Source organism: Mytilus galloprovincialis, chromosome 10 (assembly GCF_965363235.1).
Source record: "Mytilus galloprovincialis chromosome 10, xbMytGall1.hap1.1, whole genome shotgun sequence".
NCBI classification, from domain to species: domain Eukaryota; kingdom Metazoa; phylum Mollusca; class Bivalvia; order Mytilida; family Mytilidae; genus Mytilus; species Mytilus galloprovincialis.
Window position 1 is genome coordinate 3,734,523 of NC_134847.1, and position 18,969 is coordinate 3,753,491.

General features: G+C 33.4%; 1 protein-coding gene across 1 annotated transcript; it reads right to left on the reverse strand.

The window, feature by feature from the left end:
• Positions 1-2,253: 2,253 nt before the first annotated feature.
• LOC143049670 (uncharacterized) lies at positions 2,254-4,010 on the reverse strand. The gene has a single exon (XM_076223315.1). The coding sequence runs from the start codon at positions 3,266-3,268 to the stop codon at positions 2,363-2,365; it is 906 nt and encodes a 301-aa protein (XP_076079430.1). The 5' UTR covers positions 3,269-4,010; the 3' UTR covers positions 2,254-2,362.
• Between the last annotated feature and the right edge of the window lie 14,959 nt (positions 4,011-18,969).

An 18,969-nucleotide genomic window follows, 5' to 3' on the forward strand; every position in this document is an offset into this window, starting at 1 on the left:
GCGCTCCCAATATTTTTTTTCTCTTGAAAGCAACAACATTCTATAAGGAAACCGATTAGTCGAGTATCATTTTGGTAATCGAACAGTACTATCGAGCGATATTCGAGTACTCGAGTACTCGTTGACATCCCAAAAGAGTACGGATCCATCTGACATTGAGCCACAAGGTTCCATATCACAAAAGTATGTCGTGGATTGAGTTTGGAGGTTATTGTCCCATTCGTGCAGGAATTAGGGGCCAAAAAAGGCCAAAAACTAGCATATATCTAGTTTCCAGGTAATAACTTGTGTTTGAGTGTATGGATCTCTCTGAAATTGTACAAGATTCCATACTACAAAGGAAAGGCAGGGATCGAGTGTGGGGGTAATAGCTGCAAAAGGGGGGGGGGTTTAATTTTTTTAAGGGGTTCAATTTATTTCTTTTTTCTTTTTCAAATTTCAAATTTTTATAAAGTTTTAAGAAGAAATCTTTAATTGCACAGTATTGCGCAATAGATTTGTAAGATCTTGGCATTTGTTTTGTGTCAGAAACCTATATTATGTCAAAATTTTGATAACAATCCAAATTCAGACAGTATCAAGCTTGAATATTGTGTCCAAATTTGGCCCAAATGTTCAGGGTTCAACCTCTGCGGTCGTATCAGGCTGCGCTGAGCGAAGCATTTTATTTAATGAAGTGGAAGTGCAATCAACTTGAAACTTAGTACACATTTTTACTTTGGAATGATCTTTCTTATTTAAATGCCAAATTAGATTTAGACCCCAATTTCACAGTCCACTGATCATAGAAAAATGATGGTGCGAGTGGGGCATCCTCGTACTAAGGACACACTCTTGTCTAAATTAATTTTATTTTGCTAATTGTTGAAGGCTGTATCGTGTGTATGGTGATCCATATTTTACTTACCGGAATCAACGTGACATCATTTCTTCAGAATCACTGGTGGAGAGTCGTCTCAATCGGAAATCATAGTATTACCCTTCACTCCTTCTTTTATAGTGAAGCGTCATTTCATTTATCAATTTTATAATATGAAGTAAAGGTCTCGGATACTTATAATGACTCAAATTATTTATTAAATGTGATAAATGTATTTGAACCCGTTATTTTACTTGTAGTTAAGTTGACGAGTTGAATTATCCTACTTTTATTAAAGATAAAATTGAGAATGGAAATGGGGAATGTGTCAAAGAGACAACAACCCGACCAAATAAAAAACAACAGCAGAGGGTCACCAACAGGTCTTCAATGTAGCGAGACATTCCCGCACCCGGAGGCGTCCTTCAGCTGGCCCCTAAACAAATATATACTAGTCCAGTGATAATGAACGCCATACTAATTTCCAAATTGTACACAAGAAACAAAAATTAAAATAATACAAGACTAACAAACCCAGAGGCTCCCGACTTGGGACAGGCGCAAAAATGCGGCGGGGTTAAACATGTTTGTGAGATCTCAACCCTCCCCCTATACCTCTAACCAATGTAGAAAAGTAAACGCATAACAATACATACAATACGCACATTGAAATTCAGTTCAAGAGAAGTCCGAGTCTGATGTCAGAAGATGTAACCAAAGAACTTAGTGTAGGAATGCATTGCACCTTCGATAATAAAACCTAGATCCCACCATTTGCCAAACATTGTGACTTCATTGATCTGGAAGATGACCAGGCCAACACCGCCTCGGTATCGTTTTGGTACCATCATATTTGTATACAGTTTTATAGATGTATAGGAGCATGTCAGCATTGAATGCAAGTCATTCCCCTCATGTCAATTAGACAACTCTCCATCAACCAGAGACCAAATGATATAGAAGTTAACAAATATAGGTCACCGTACGACCACCTATGAACTAACTCTTATCGCACAGTCAGCTGTAGTTAAGAGAAAAATGTAAAACAATTCAAACAAGAAATCTTACTGCCAGATTTATGTAAAAAAAAAATAATAAATTCAAATACGATGTACAGCAACAAATGACAACCACTGAAGTGCATGCTCCTGACTTGGGCAGGCACATAAAAATTCTGGCATGTAACGGAGAGCACTTAACCCGCATTAAAAGGCCTGCTTAGTGTTTCCGCCAAACCCAATTAATAAGCCTTAAATACTATCCTATTAAACACGCTCTTTTTTCTGATAAGTGTGTAATATTTGCCACTGGACATTAACCAGCAATCAACCAACTGGTAAATTCTACAGTCGTGAGCAAAACTAATGTTAACATGCATTAAATGTAACTTAGCATTTGCTTTAAAAATATATTTTATGTATAAAAGTAAAAAACGCAATTTAACTATCACAGTTTGAATTGGCACAATTGAAATGTTAAATCATGTTTTCATTATTGAATAATTTAGAGAACAACACACACTTGTGAACCGTCAACCATGTCGATTTGATCAATTTGACGCTTGTCGCTGGTGTCATTGTCCGTTATTACAGTTTGACGCCTGTCACCGACGACATCTTTGGGATTTTTTAACATATGCAGTATATGTTTGTGACTGTATTTAATGGCTGCGCCATATAAGGTTAAGGGTGCATAAGGGTCGAAATAGCTCTCCCTGTGTGAAAGGTCGGAGGTAGATAAATCAACATCATGATGCAATAAGAGGTAGCGCATTCGTTCTTCGTCCCCTGCTATTGTAGCATGTGCAAACTCAATTGATGCCTCGTTCTGAAATAACATCTTCACTATTTTTTCACATGCATTCTTTTCTTTAGCATATTCTATAAGGGATTTATTGTTTTTGGATATATTAATCCTACACCATGATTTGACTAAAACATTTGTTTTGAAAGCTTTGTCGTTTTCAACTGCGTCCCAATATCCAGGAGAAAATTTTTGATAACAGCTAGTCAACTCAAAACTTGACGGACCGCGCACTTCCCTTAACAACTCCATTTCAAGTTCCTTGTCACATGAAGCACCACATTTTACTAAAGCCACCATGAGTTCAAGCAATGCTTTATGAATTGACATATGCAAGGGCGATTCTCCATTATTATCGACCGAATCTAGATTTATTTCCGCATTTGACAACTGGTATACCATGGGGACAAATTTTCGTTCCACCCCTAGAGACGCAAACGTTAGAATAACGTGCAGATATGATTGCCCTGATTTCTTGCATTTTCTATGAATGTCTTCGCCTGCTTTTATACTAGCCAGACAAACCAAGTTATCTTTAGACTGAATTCCTTGAAAAAGCTTGGTTTTCACGAAATCTTCTTCATACGCTAGAAGTACCTTATCCATTTATTAATTTTGTCATATCATTAAACGTTTCCATTTGAGTTCTCTTGTGTCTCGCTTGAACTATCTTTACATGTAAATTGACCCTTTTACATATAGTTTTTTCCAAATATCCACACACAATTTCTGTTTCTAGTCTTGTCTATCATGCTATCCATACAAATGTCGTTTCACTAAAAGTCTATATATATAAAGAACCCGCATTTATCGTTCCCATTAATGTTCTGTAATACAAGTTCACTCAGACGGTCTCTTTTTTATGACTTCCAAATTACACACAATATATTTCGTATTGTCGTCTTTCAAAATATCCAAACCGAATTTTTAAAGATCCAAAATGAATTGTTTACTATGTTCTTAAATATTAAAACGTTATTCTTCTGATAGAACTAGGTTTTTGAGTACATTGTGTCAATTTTACAGCCTTCACCGTTGAAAAAAACTACGAATAACCACTGAAGTGGCTAATATAATCTGACTTCTGATAAATCACATATATTTAACCAATTTTGATATAATGCCACTTAAATTCATTGATAATAACGTCCTTGATATTATTTCTCTTTAAGAAATTGCCATTATTGACTAACTAAGTTAAAACTTTATTTACACAACAATAAATATGTACGTAGATATTTAAAGAATCACATATTACATTCCATATTCCACATTCTGTGAAGATATGGTGATCCAAATAGTTAAATATACACGGTATAAACAAACAACTCCCATGTTAACCCAAATACATGTATACAGTGGTATTTAAAATATATATCTATAATGTGTAATATACACATGTCGGTACATGTACTGAATGTCTATTTAAATTCTTACATATAAAGAATACGTAAATGAACATTTATAATCATTCATTGAACGTCGTGATATGGAAGGGTGAATGTTTTCAGTGATAATATCGAATACTTTTAGATTGAATTGAGCGTGCAAAACACAATAGTAGATAATTATAGGTAAAAATGCAATAAAGGCTGTAGACTTTTTAAATGATTGCACGGTATATTTTACTAAACAGGATACTAAAAATTCTTTATCGTAATCTTTGTTTTCAATGAACGATAACGTATTCAAGTTAGTGGCGGATCCAGACTGAAATGTTCATGAAGGGGGGGGGGGGGGGGGGGGGGGGGGTGACATTGACTGCCAAAGATTGTACCCGCGCAATTTCTGCTTCAGTAACTTTTAAAAGTCAACCAAATTTTTACTTTTACCACAAACAAAAGGGGGGGGGGGGACTCTCTTCCCCTTAAATACGCCACTGTATTCCGAAGTGGTAAATTACTCACAATGGATTTCGAAACCATTCAAGATGCAAATAAACATGTATGTTGGTTAGTTAACTAAAGCCTTTAAAACGAACCGACAATGCTCCTGGAAAAACTAAATCTAAAACAGGTGAGATTTAGGAATTTTTGTTAAATTGTCGGACTCCTTGTTTGTTTTTTTACCTACGATACAGGGAAAATGTTTACCCCCTTAACACCCATTTTTCTTTTAACATTTAAAAGATCATTTACCAAAATTTAAGCAGATTCTAGATTTCTTTTACATTGATTTGAGACCCAAATAATCATGATAATACCAATGCAATGATAAGGTAAAATATTAAAAAAGAAGATGTGGTGTGATTGGCAATGCGACAACTCTTCACAAGAGACCAAAATCACATAGAAATACAGCAAAATCCCAATGAGCAATTAATGATAAGTTTGTAACGGTGGGTATATAAGTAAACTCTGACTCCGATCCCCACGGAGAAATCAGTTACAAACGCCATTCTAGTTGTTACGCTGTTGTTTATAGAGCAAGTGAACTATGATGCGATGGGGTAAATTCATACTGGCCCGAAATAAATACACATAGCATTAAATGAATCATGTAACAAAGAAAAAAAAATGTAAGTTCGTATATTTTTGGTTGACTTTTAGTATATTTATAATGGTAGACTTTTTTACTCAGTATATTTATTGAAAATAACATTGATTTCAATTTGTATATTTAAATGATTTTGCCATCGTACCAGTTATCTCACTGACAAACTAGACTAAGTGTAGCACTAACTTTTCCTCTTATAAAGTAAATTTCCCTTGAACATCACCCTGGCATGAATTAGTTCAATAATTAATCAGTAATTTGGTGCAAAGTTATGCTTAAATAGATTTTCCTTTTATAGCTCAAATTATGCAGTGTTTTCCCGATATCTTCTTTAGTTACGTTACGCTTTACACGTAATTAGCTATGTAGATAACTAAGTACTTTTGAAGGAAACACATATTTTGATCTCAATTCCGGTAATTTCAAGAAATTGTTTTTAATTTGTATTTTAATTATCATTAACTAAAATTTCAAAATAAATGCAATAATTCATTTACTGATGTTTTGTTGGTTTTTAAATGATTTGTTGAAATCTTTGAGCATTTCATAGTGTTACGGCCAGAAATCGCCTTTAAATTGTACAAAAGACACAAATCAATAATAAAATTTAACAATATTTAATATACAAAAGTTTACAAAAGGTATTACATAAATATTACTGTTAACTTAACTGTCAAAATATGAGTCCAATCAGTTATCTTTTTCTGTATCCGGAAATCTTTCGGAATCCAATTTGAATATTATGTTCACTACTAATGTCACAATCCAGTATGATGTTGTTTGTAGAATAAAAGTGTCAATCCAAATGCTGTGAATACTAATGTCTATCAATGTCTATGTCCAAGTTTAATTATGAGAGTTTAACTTTAGTGTCTGTATATATAGTGTTGTCATGGAAAATTCTAGAACACTCTATAATGGAACATTGTGGAAAATCCTGGAAAGTTACAACGGAAGTTTCTGGAATAACGTAGAAGTTTAAATTACGCATCTTTTATAAGGATCATTCTAGAAAGTTCCAATCATTCTGTGATTGTTCCAGTGATTCCTAAACTGCACAGTTATAAGATTATTTGGTAAACAACTATCAGGCCATACAACACAAATTAGGCCAACATAAATAAACATAATAATTACAATATCATAACACCTCCCCCCTTAAAAGAAGTTTTAGTGTAACAAAAACTTATCATGAATAATATGAACAAAAATACATAATATATACAAAGTGATTTAATAAGCTCTAGATAAAGCATCAGCTATTACATTATCTTTACCCTTAATATGTTTTACAATTACATCAAATTCCTGTAACAATAAACTCCACCTAGTCAACCTCTGATTCTTGTTTCTCATTTTATGCATGAAGGTGAGAGGATTATGATCAGTATAAACAAGAATAGGATATACAGTGGGATTCAAATATACATCAAAATGTTGAAGTGCTGACAACATTGCAAAACACTCTTTTTCAATAGTTGAATAATTTTTCTGATGTTTATCTAAGTTCTTAGAAAAATATGATATAGGTTTTTCAACATTATCATCTGTCTCTTGATATAGAACAGCTCCTATTCCTACATCGCTTGCATCAACGGCAAGTTTAAATAGTTTTTCAAAGTCTGGAGTAATCAGAACTGGACTATTAATTAAAAGTGATTTGCTATTTTCAAAAGCTTTTTGACAATTTCCGCTCCAGATAAATTTAGAATCTTTCCGTAAAAGATGAGTCAATGGTTGAACAACAGTAGCAAAATTTGAACAAAATTTTCTGTAAAATCCAATCATGCCTAAATATCTCATAAGTTGTTTTCTATTTGTAGGAGGAGGAAATTTGGAAATAGCTTCCACTTTAGCCATAATAGGTTTTACTTGACCTTGGCCAACTGTATGCCCTAAATAATCAACAGTGGCCTGACAAAATTCACTTTTACCAAGATTAACAGTCAAATTTGATTTGGACAATCTATCAAAAGTATCATATACATGTGTTAAATGCTGTTCCCAGCTATCACTACATACAATAAGATCATCAATATAAGCATAACAACAGTCTAAATCTTTTATAACATTATTGATCATTCTTTGAAATGTAGCTGGTGCACTTTTCATGCCAAATGGCATTACAGTATATTGAAATAAGCCATCTGGTGTAACAAAAGCTGATATTTCACGAGCTCTCTGTGTCAATGGAACTTGCCAATAACCTTTCAATAAATCAAATTTGCTCACAAATTTTGCTTGACCAATATTGTCAATACAATCGTCTATCCTTGGAATCGGATAGGAATCAGATTTTGAGACTGAATTTACTTTTCTGAAATCAGTCACGAAACGAAAAGTTTTATCTGGTTTTGGCACAAGGAGACAAGGAGAGCTCCATTCACTGTTACTCGGCTCAATAATATCATTGTCAAGCATATATTTAATTTCTTTTCTCATAACTTCAAGTTTGAGTGGATTGAGCCTGTAAGGATGTTGCTTAATTGGAGAAGCATCTCCTACATCAACATCATGACAAACAGCAGTGGTTTTGTTTGGCACATCTGGAAAAAGATTTTTAAAAGAAAATACCAAAGTTTTTATTTCTTCTCTATGATCAAAAGACAGATGTGCAAGTTTTGAGTCTAAATTTGACAAAATTTCTGAATTTTTCAATCTAACTGTCTCTTCCAAAGTTTTAGAACTAAAAGGTGGTTCAATTACATCTGGTTTGTCATGATTGTTCTCAAATTTAACCATGCCTAAAGTGGCAACTGGTTTACTATCACATAGAACATTAGTACGCTCAAAATATGGTTTTAACATATTAATATGACACACTCTATTTTGTTTGCGCCGACCTGGAGTTTTTACAATATAATTCAAATCATTAATTTTACTCTCTATTGTATAAGGACCACAATATTTAGCCTGTAAAGGATGTCCAGGGACTGGCAAAAATACAAGTACCCTATCACCAGGCTCAAAAACTCTGTCCCTGGCATCTTTATCATACCATATTTTCATCTTGTTCTGTACATTTTTTAAGTTTTTCTGAGCAATTTGACAAGCAGTATACAATTTTTCTTTAAATCTAGATACATAGTCTAAAAGATTCAAGTCAGTATGTTCAGTAAGCCACTTTTCCTTAATCAATTTTAACGGTCCCCTTACAGTATGGCCAAATACCAACTCAAAGGGACTAAATCCAAGGGATTCTTGAACAGCCTCTCGGACTGCAAAAAGTAGAAAGTGAACTCCATCATCCCAGTCTCTGTCAAATTGAAGACAAAAAGTTCTAATCATGTTCTTCAATGTTTGATGAAAACGTTCTAAGGCACCTTGAGATTCTGGATGGTACGCACTTGATCTATACTGAGCAATTCCTAGCTGGTACACGACTTGCTGAAATAAACCTGACATGAAATTTGATCCCTGGTCGGACTGTATAGACTTAGGAAGTCCTACTAATGTGAAAAATTTGATAAGTGCTTTGACAATAGTAGGTGTCTTGATATTTCTTAGCGGAATAGCCTCAGGAAAGCGAGTGGATGTACACATGATTGTCAATAAATACGCATTTCCAGTTTTGGTCTTTGGTAAAGGTCCAACGCAGTCAATTAGAGCTCTGCTGAAAGGTTCGTCAAAGGCTGGAATAGGCAGAAGTGGTGCTGGTGGTATTTTCTGGTTAGGCTTTTCAACAACCTGGCATATATGACAGGATTTGCAGTATTCTGCAACATCATTTCTAAGTCTTGGCCAGTAGAAATGCTGCAAGATCTTAAGGCAAGTCTTTCTTATACCTAAGTGTCCAGCCAAGGGGGTGTCATGGGCAAGACCAATAATTTCTTGCCTATAAACTTTAGGCACCACCACTTGGTGTACCACTCTCCATTCCTCTTCTGGGGTAGCATCAGGAGGCCTCCACTTCCTCATTAAAATGCCGTCCTGATGGTAATAGCATTCGGCCACTTTGTCTGCTTCCTCCTGTGGTTGAGCCCGCTGGTTGAGCTGAAGAACCTCAGGGTCTTTATTTTGTTCTTCCAAAAGGTTCTTTCTGTTTAATGAATGGCTGTTTACGTCTGGCCATGGCATAATTACATTCTTATTAACATTAGGTTGTCTTATTATGGCCTTTTCTGATCTACCAGGACCTTCAATGTCGGCTAGGAAAGTGTCAGAAAGGTCCATGTAATCAAACTGGTTCTCTTGCAAATTCTCATCTTGTTGTTTTCTAGCCATTGCCCTAGTTACAACACAAGCTGGATACAATTCAGCATCATCTTCAGGTGATTTAACATCCACCACTGGTTCACTGGTAACAATTGGTTCAGCAACCACTTTGTTCCTAGCTAGATCATTTCCTAGCAATAATGTAACACCCTCAACGGGGAGATTAGGACGAACACCCACAATAACTGGTCCAGTTATCAAATCTGACTTCAGATAAATACGATGGAGAGGAACATCTATACAACCTAACTCTACACCTTGTAACAAAACGGAGGCACCAACAGAAGTCTTCTCGGACAAAGGCAACACACCTTCTAACAATAAAGACTGAGAAGCTCCAGTGTCCCGTAAAATCTTAATAGGCTGAAGAGTGGTATCATCAACAATAGAAACAAACCCATCAGACATAAAGGGTTTGTATTCCTCCATGTAATCACAAAAACTGGACTTAAAAGCCTGACGCGCAGGGCATTCCAATGTACTGGTAATATAAGGTGTCGTACAAGCACTGGTCTTCGGCTTATTATCTCGTTCATTCTTCTTCTGGAGTCTAAAACAATCAGCCATCAGGTGACCAATCTTCTTACAATAAGCACAAGTCAGTGACTTCTTCTCAAAAGTATCAAATTTTGGACTAGACATATTATAACTGGACTGACTCTTATTCTGTGGAACAGGCTTACTATCAGTATGCTCAGTGCTTTGATTTTTGTAATTTCCACTGGAAGTATTAACATTTTGACCCTTGAAACTTCTTTTATGTGAAAGAGTATAATTATCTGAAATTACAGCTGCATCATGTATTGTCCCAACAGTTTTGTCGTCTAAATGTGTTTTTAAGTCTAAATGAACACATTGTTTGAACTCTTCTAATAACATCAATTGTCTTAGGTTATCAAAATTGTTATCTGTTTTCTTTGAAGTAAGCCATTTATCAAATAGATCTTCTTTTTCCCGAGCAAATTCCACATAGGTTTGTGAATCAAACTTTTTATAAGATCTAAATTTCTGTCTATATGCTTCTGGTACTAGCTCATAAGCTTTCAAAACTTCCTGTTTCACCGTGTCATAATCGGAACTTTTTTCTGATGGAAGTGCAGAGTATATTTCAGCGGCTTTACCCTCGAAAACACTTTGTAGCATTGTAGTCCAATACGGCTTTGGCCAATTCAAATTACGAGCAATTTTCTCAAACTGTGGAAAATATTTATCAACTGTTTTTTCACAAAATCTGGGAACCAAACGTATATTTTTTGCTGCATCAAAATAATCTGATTTTGATAGGACTTTAGAGTTGCTTTCTTCTTTAATTATTTCAATTTTCAGTTTTTCCATCTCTAGCCTTTCTCTCATTTCAAGTTCTTTTATTTTCTCCCTCTCCTTCATTTCCAGTTCTTTTAATTTAAATTCATCTTCTTTTTCTTTCTTTTCCATTTCTAACCTTTCCTTCATTTCCAGTTCTGCTTGTTTTAATTTAAATTCATGTTCTAATTCAAGCTGTTTTAATTTAAAGGCATCTACATTTTCGACCTTAAGTTCAAGAGCCTCTTCACCTAAAATTTCTGCGTCAACTAATTTGTCTATAACCAAATTTTTTATAATTTGTTTTCTCATAGATACTTTAAAATTTAACTGCAGATGTTTAGCAAGCAACACTAATTCGTCTTTCTTTAAATTATCAAAACTCTCCAGGTCTGGCGTTTTCAAAAATTTACCGGCATCAAATGCCATTTTGTAGAATTTTGTTGGCTAGTTATAATAAAAAATATTGAAAAAATTTTGAATAATATATTTTCAGTCTCCCGGACGAGCCCCCAATTTCTGTTACGGCCAGAAATCGCCTTTAAATTGTAGCCCACAAAAGACACAAATCAATAATAAAATTTAACAATATTTAATATACAAAAGTTTACAAAAGGTATTACATAAATATTACTGTTAACTTAACTGTCAAAATATGAGTCCAATCAGTTATCTTTTTCTGTATCCGGAAATCTTTCGGAATCCAATTTGAATATTATGTTCACTACTAATGTCACAATCCAGTATGATGTTGTTTGTAGAATAAAAGTGTCAATCCAAATGCTGTGAATACTAATGTCTATCAATGTCTATGTCCAAGTTTAATTATGAGAGTTTAACTTTAGTGTCTGTATATATAGTGTTGTCATGGAAAATTCTAGAACACTCTATAATGGAACATTGTGGAAAATCCTGGAAAGTTACAACGGAAGTTTCTGGAATAACGTAGAAGTTTAAATTACGCATCTTTTATAAGGATCATTCTAGAAAGTTCCAATCATTCTGTGATTGTTCCAGTGATTCCTAAACTGCACAGTTATAAGATTATTTGGTAAACAACTATCAGGCCATACAACACAAATTAGGCCAACATAAATAAACATAATAATTACAATATCATAACAATAGATAAATGAAGATGTGGTGTGAGTGCCAATGAGACAACTCTCCATCCAAATAACAATTTATAAAAGTAAACTATTATAGGTCAATGTACGGCCTTCAACACGGAGCATTGGCTCACACCGAAAAACAAGTTATAAAGGTTTATTATAAATCGTTTTACCCGGATAGATGCATTTTGTAAGATACAAAGAGAAATTAACGATAACTATATATCGGAATTATACAGCCGGTTACTTTTTAAATTAATTCTTTAATTATACTTAGTTACTTGTAAAGTTGGGGCTTCTGGGTATAAAAACATGTCTTTTTGAGATGACGTAAAATCCGCCAACGTTTTTGTCCTTTTTTAGAAATACATCAAAACAAACAGTAGCAATAACAAGAGCAAATGATATACTTAAACGTTGTTTTCGGTGATTTTTGTTCAAGTCATTGGGTTGCTGTCTCATAGATCTGTACCCCAAAACTTCAGGTGTTAATATCTATAATATTATTGTTAAATTCGGTTAGTCGCTGTCTTATCATAGAACGTACATTGTATATCCAATATCTATATGACATTGTCATGGTAGCTATATTATTTTTGTTAAAGTTGGGAAGTTGCTGTCTCATTGACCACATATCCTTGGAATCGAATCTATGATATTTTTGTTCAAGTCGTTTGGCTTCACGGGTAGTAAGGTCGTCATATCGAGGAGCGTTTAGTACAGTGATTTTGTCATAATTTGGTTAAGTTGGTCATGGATAAGTTATGTTACTTCTCAAAACGGTTGCCTCAGTTATTTTCAAATGAGCAAATACAAAGCAAATTACATGTTTGAATCTATATTTTAAGTCAAACGATCTTGATTGAAATTGTTGTTTTAAAGAAATTAACGCAGGATAACCAAAATATCGTATTTGGTATGGTTTGGTTAAGCGATTGACATGGTTCAGTTAAGAGTCTAGAAATTTGTCATGGTTTAGATCAAAATAGATACATATTTGTGGCACCTTAATATGGATAGTTTGTTTGAAGTCGATTGTGAAAAATTAAAGTAACACAATTAACCACTTGACTTAAGAGAAAAAAAGCCTTTTGACCAAATTTGTTGGGCGTAAACGGCAAATATCGAAAATTGATATATATTTGTACCCGGCGTAGTTTGCATTGCGAGGTCAATGGAAATATCGGGCGTTAGTCCTTCCATCTGTCCGTACGTCTGAGCGTTCGTACACATGGTCTCTCGTGTACATTTCTAGCCATGTGTTTTATTAAATTTATATCCTACTTTTTTAAGCAATATCCTGGGCTAGTTCGAAATTCAGTGCTGATCATATATTTTTTTAGGAGTCATGCCCCTTGGATACATTAGTTATATCAAAAATTGTATTGTTAGCACTCTCGTATGTACCTTTCTTGCCAGAATTTTATGAAACTTACATCGGAGTTTTATATTAGCTATGTATTGGACGAGTTCAAAAATATAAGCCGATCAATTAATGTTAAAAGAGTTACCCCCCTTTGGAATCTAATTATATGAAGAACTGAATTGTAAGAGCTCTCTTTTTTACAATTCATGCCCGAATTTATGAAACTTAAATCATAGGTTGATATGTTTAGGACTTTAGGATATGATTTTAAATTAATACCGATCAATTATTTTTAAACAAGTTATGCCCCCTGGTTATAGTAATTATTTGGAAAATTGTCATATAAACGCTCTATTGAGTACACCTCTTGTCCGATTTTTATCATCAATTTACTTGAAAGTCACAAGAAACGAGTGAGTGGTGAAAAATAATGTTTATCAAATTCTTGAACCAATTGATCATAAACTTAGAACTCTGTGCACGATTTTATATTTTTTTACGCAAATATATCGTATAATCGTCATTTTTTTCTCTCTGTCTATTATGATTTAACAAATATGGCAGCTCATTAAATGTCGTGTTTTGAAGCCGAAGTTTACCGATTGCCACCTTATAGTAAACAAATAACAAAAAGCATGGGTATTGAGCACGTGTTTAACATGTACAATCAGATAATTGTTTATTTTAATGACAGATCCATGCGTATTGCGATCACCGGATTTTTACGAGGAGGGTCACGCTCAGGTAACTATGAATACGGAATATATGTCGGCGAATTGCATCCTGGAAGCAAGCAATTAAAAATAAATAAACTTCTTTTAAATGTGGACAAATTAAAGAATTTTCCTCAGAAAAAAGTATGTGTACATAAGTTGCATAATGGAAACTATCCATTGATCGAGTTATACAAAAACATATGCATACTTTTTTTTCATTTGAGGTTTCATATGACTTTGAACAGTTCAAAAATCAGTACCGACCAATAAAGAGTTATGTACTTGAAATTATTGATTATATAATAAAAAATACAAAGTCAATGTTATCTCTCTTGTGTGTTCAATTCTTGTCATAATTTTATGATTCATATATAGAAGGTTTTAGGAGCAATGTATTTGACACTTTCGAAATCAAATTCTGATCAAATATTGTTAATGAGTTATGTCCCTTGAAAATATAAATTATAATGGAATTCATATTTCTATAAAGATATTATAAAAGTTTTTAAAAGAACAGAACGGACTTTTGTTTAGTTATTGCCCTTATACCTTTATTGAAAAATTAAATTAAATCCAAAGATCTTTTAGAGTACATACAATCTAACTCTCTTTCATCTTGTAATAGTATTAAAACATTTGACTTTTCTACACTTTACAGAAGTATTCCACATTCCAAACTAAAAGACAAATTGAAAGAGTTTGTATTTATGGCAAGGCGTTCTCGTCAAAACTATGTTTGAACCATTTTTCGAAATATTTACACACTGAGAATTACAACAAAGCACACTTAGATTTAAAAACTTCAAAACGCACACTGAGAATTGAAAATTACACACTGAGAATTGAAAATTACACACTGAGAATTTAAAATTACACACTGAGAATTAAAAATTTACACACTGAGATTTCATAAAGAAGCACTGAGATTACAAAAATGGAAAACGCACACTGAGAATCGAAAATTACACACACTGAAAATTGAAAATTACACACTGAGATTTCAAAAAGACACACTGAGAATAAATAAACTGAAACACACACTGAGAATTTGAAATTACACACTGAGAATTTAAAATTACACACTGAGATTTGTGCGCACTTTTTATGCGCACATATCTAATTAGCATACTTAATCTGAATCTATTACAAGCTTAAAACAACAAGGGGACATAACTCGTTAGTCCTTCGATTTGGTTCCAAATTATTAATAAACAAAAACTTTAGAAATACAAGAACAAGAAAAATACCCACTTACTCTTATTACAAAATATAACCAAATGGTGAAAAACTTTATTAAAATTATAAGAAAACATTGGAACAATTTGCAAAAGAATGCAGCGAAATTTTTACTCTCTCCTCTCGTCCAAGGAAAGTGTCTATTATAGCATATAAAAGTAACAAAAATATAAAAGATTAACTAGCGAAATCAGGAAAACAGTTGGAAGACTTTTGAAAAGGGACCCATGTTTAATTACTGGTAGTAATGATCTGAATTATAGGCAACAAACTAACTTATGAATATAAGCGATGTTAAGTCTTGAAATTTATTACGAATGTTGGTTGAAGAAATCGCATTTCATTATAATGACAAGAGTTCTTGAGATCAAGATATTAATCTGTTGAATTATTCATCTCATGAATATTCATTAATAATTTGCATATTAATCTCAGTGTGTATTTTTCAAATCTCAGTGTGTAATTAACAATTCTCAGTGTGTGTTTTTCAATTTATTTCATCTCAGTGTGTAATTTTGAATTCTCAGTGTGTGTTTTTTTTTATTTTTTTAAATCTCAGTGTGTAATTTCTATTTCTTAGTGTGTTATTTTAGGATTTTGAATCTCAGTGTGTATTTTTTTTCGAAAAAAGGGTTTTAACATAGTTTTGACGAGAACGACTTGCCATATGTATTGCTTTGTTTCATAAAAAAGAATGGCCAACGTACATACAAGTATCTTGTCTTAGAGAGGTTTACATCCTACTTTGTAAAGGACCACTCTGATTCAAACAAAAAATTCTCTGAAACTGACATTATCAGGATGCTTGATTTCTTGATTGACAACATACTAGTTACATTCGGAGGACGTGTTTTTCAACAGACTGTCGGCATTCCAATGGGAACAAATTGTGGCTCCTCTTCTTGCCGATTTGTTTCTTTATATTTTTGTAGGCTGATTTCATACAGGAACTTCTTAGGAAGAAAGATAAGAAGTTAGCAATATCCTTTAACTCTACTTTCCGCTATAAAGATGATGTTCTTTCACTAAATAATTCAAAATTTGGTGTCTATGTTGAACGCATATATCCCATCGAACTAGAGATAAAGGATGCTACAGATACAGTTAAGTCGGCCTCATATCTTGACTTACATCTAGAAATTGACAATGAGGGTCGGTTGAAAACAAAACTTTTACGACAAAAGAGATGATTTCAGCTTTCCAAGTGTGAACTGCATTTCTAAGTAGCAACATTCCAGCAGCACCTGCATACGGGGTATATATCTCCCAATTGATACGATATTCCCGTGCTTGCATTTCCTATCATGATTTTCTTGATAGAGGGTTGCTGCTCACAAGGAATTTGTTATCACATAGGCAACGCGACAGGTGCCACATGTGGAGCAGGATCTGCTTACCCTTCCTGAGCACCTGAGATCTCCCCTAGTTTTTGGTGGGATTCGTGTTGCATGTTCTTTAGTTTTCTATGTTGTGTCATGTGTACCATTGTTTGTCTGTTTGTCTTTTTCATTTTTAACCATGGTGTTGTCAGTTTATTTTCGATTTATGAGTTTGACTGTCCCTCTGGTATCTTTCGTCCCTCTTTTAAGTTAGATAAATAAGATATCTGCAACAGGGAGGAAATTAGAACTCTGTTCTTTTTGGTGTGTTCCAAACATATAAATATGATATATATTCCACTGCTTTTATCAACTGGCTTTCGATATAAAAAAAATTACAAAATTAGAAAGCGTTGATTCTGTTTCACCTAGACTCTTTCTCCATATGTTCATGATGGACTCTGAGGGGGATAATTATCGTGAAAATTGACTAATGACGTCTTCTTAAAGTTGAAAATAATCTTTGCTTTACATATTTTTACATGTATATACATGTGGTCAAAATACATAATTGAAAAATTCAAAGATACACGTATTATTGTGCTAAGTACAAGTACATTTAAACTGTGTGCGGCCTCATTTTTGACCAGACAAGACCCAGACAATAGGAATAATATTGGTAGCAGTTTTCCTTTCTAAAATAAATTAAAAAAAAAGAAATTTTTTGTCTTAGATTTATAGATTTTTTATAATTTGTTATTGGCTTGGAATATACTCACAGAACAGTCCTTTTTTTGTGTTTTTGTTACTTGGTTACTTTTCTTTGTATTGATCTGATTTGGATAGTTTGTTTTGCTGTTGCATGTATGCCCAGGGTTAAGACAAGGGGGTGTTTGGGAGCCCGCAAACATTTAAACCACGCCATATTCTGTCTGACCTTGTATAAAGCCTATGTACAGTCTTTAATTCAGTGGTTGTCGTCTGCTTCTGTATATCATATTTGTTTTTTTGCTAATTGTTTCGAACCTAAGTCAGGCGGTTTCTTTTTCTTTTCTTATTTGAATTGTTCTACCTTAATTAATTTTGTCGGAACCTTTAAATACTTGCTGAGAGGTATGAGCTTTGTTTATTGTCGAAGGCCGTACGGTGACCTAACATTTACGTCATTTGGTGTAGGGTGGATAGTTGTCTCATTGGAAGTCACACTGCATTTACTAATTGTATATTACTATGTGCTTTCTTAGTTCAAATCTGGGACTATTATAGTATAATAGTCTTAGGTCATACTGTATTTCGAATACAACTACTTTTAAAGAAAATTGCTTTAATAAAAATACACATGTGATCTCTTTATACGTGCTTGTTCTATAATTATGAGAACTATAATGATAATATCTTAGATACTTGTAGGCGACTTATTTTCTCCATGTATTTTTGCGAGTTGAAGATCATCGTTAATATGTGAAACTCAGATGACCCATGTACTCGTATTGGAACAAAATAACAACATAAGAAAATAGCGACACAATATTACCTAAAAAATATGATAGAATATGTTAATTGTATTTAAATAGTTGTACATAATGTCTGGTTTATTTTGATCGTATAATTCCATCATTCACGACAGGAATCGCGTCACAGAACCATGTCGAACATGAACTAAACCATGACACTAATGAACCAAACCATGACACCAATTTTTCTGTAATCGTTTTTTTTTTTAGGAATAATAAACGGTAGATTCTGATTATTGTACTAATACATTAGCCATAAACAAAGATACTTACAAGCTTGAATTTATATTCAGAGGTTCCTTTAACGAAAAATCCGAATGTTTTCATTGTGTCATTGTTTGTCAATAAAAAACACATAACACAACCATGTCTCACTTAACCAAACTATGACAAAATCACTTTACTAAACGCTTCTCGATATGACGACCTTACTACCCGTGCCTTTTTACCCAACACATTTTGTATTCGTTTCTATATTATGTTTGTTTAAGTCGTTTGGTAGCTGTCTTATTGACATATATTCTGTATTCCTTGTATTCATTATTTTTAATAATTATTTTTTTCAAATCGTGGGGTTCCTCTCTAACTGACATATATCCACATATATATCCTTCTTTTCATATCTATTATTCTTGTTCAAGTCTTTGGATTGCTGTCTCATTAATGTATACCCCATATCTCCCTGTATTAGTATATATAATATTTTTGTTCTAGTTGTTTGATTGCTGTCTTATTGACGTGTAACCTGCATCTCACTGTTTTTTTTTCTAATGTCATTCTTTTAAATTTTAAATTTTAAATTTATCCTTATCTAATCTAATCTAAATGACCTCAGTACTGTTAATTATTTTTTAAATACTTGGTCTGTCTTAGCTTACTTTCCTGTCTGACTTGTTGTTTCAAAAGGCAAGTGTAAGAAGAAAATGGTGTATAAAAAGAAATTTAATTAAGAAATAATTGATTATTTTTGCCCGAGCGATAGTGAGGGCTAAAATAACACGAATATAATGCCTACCCATGATAAAACTACA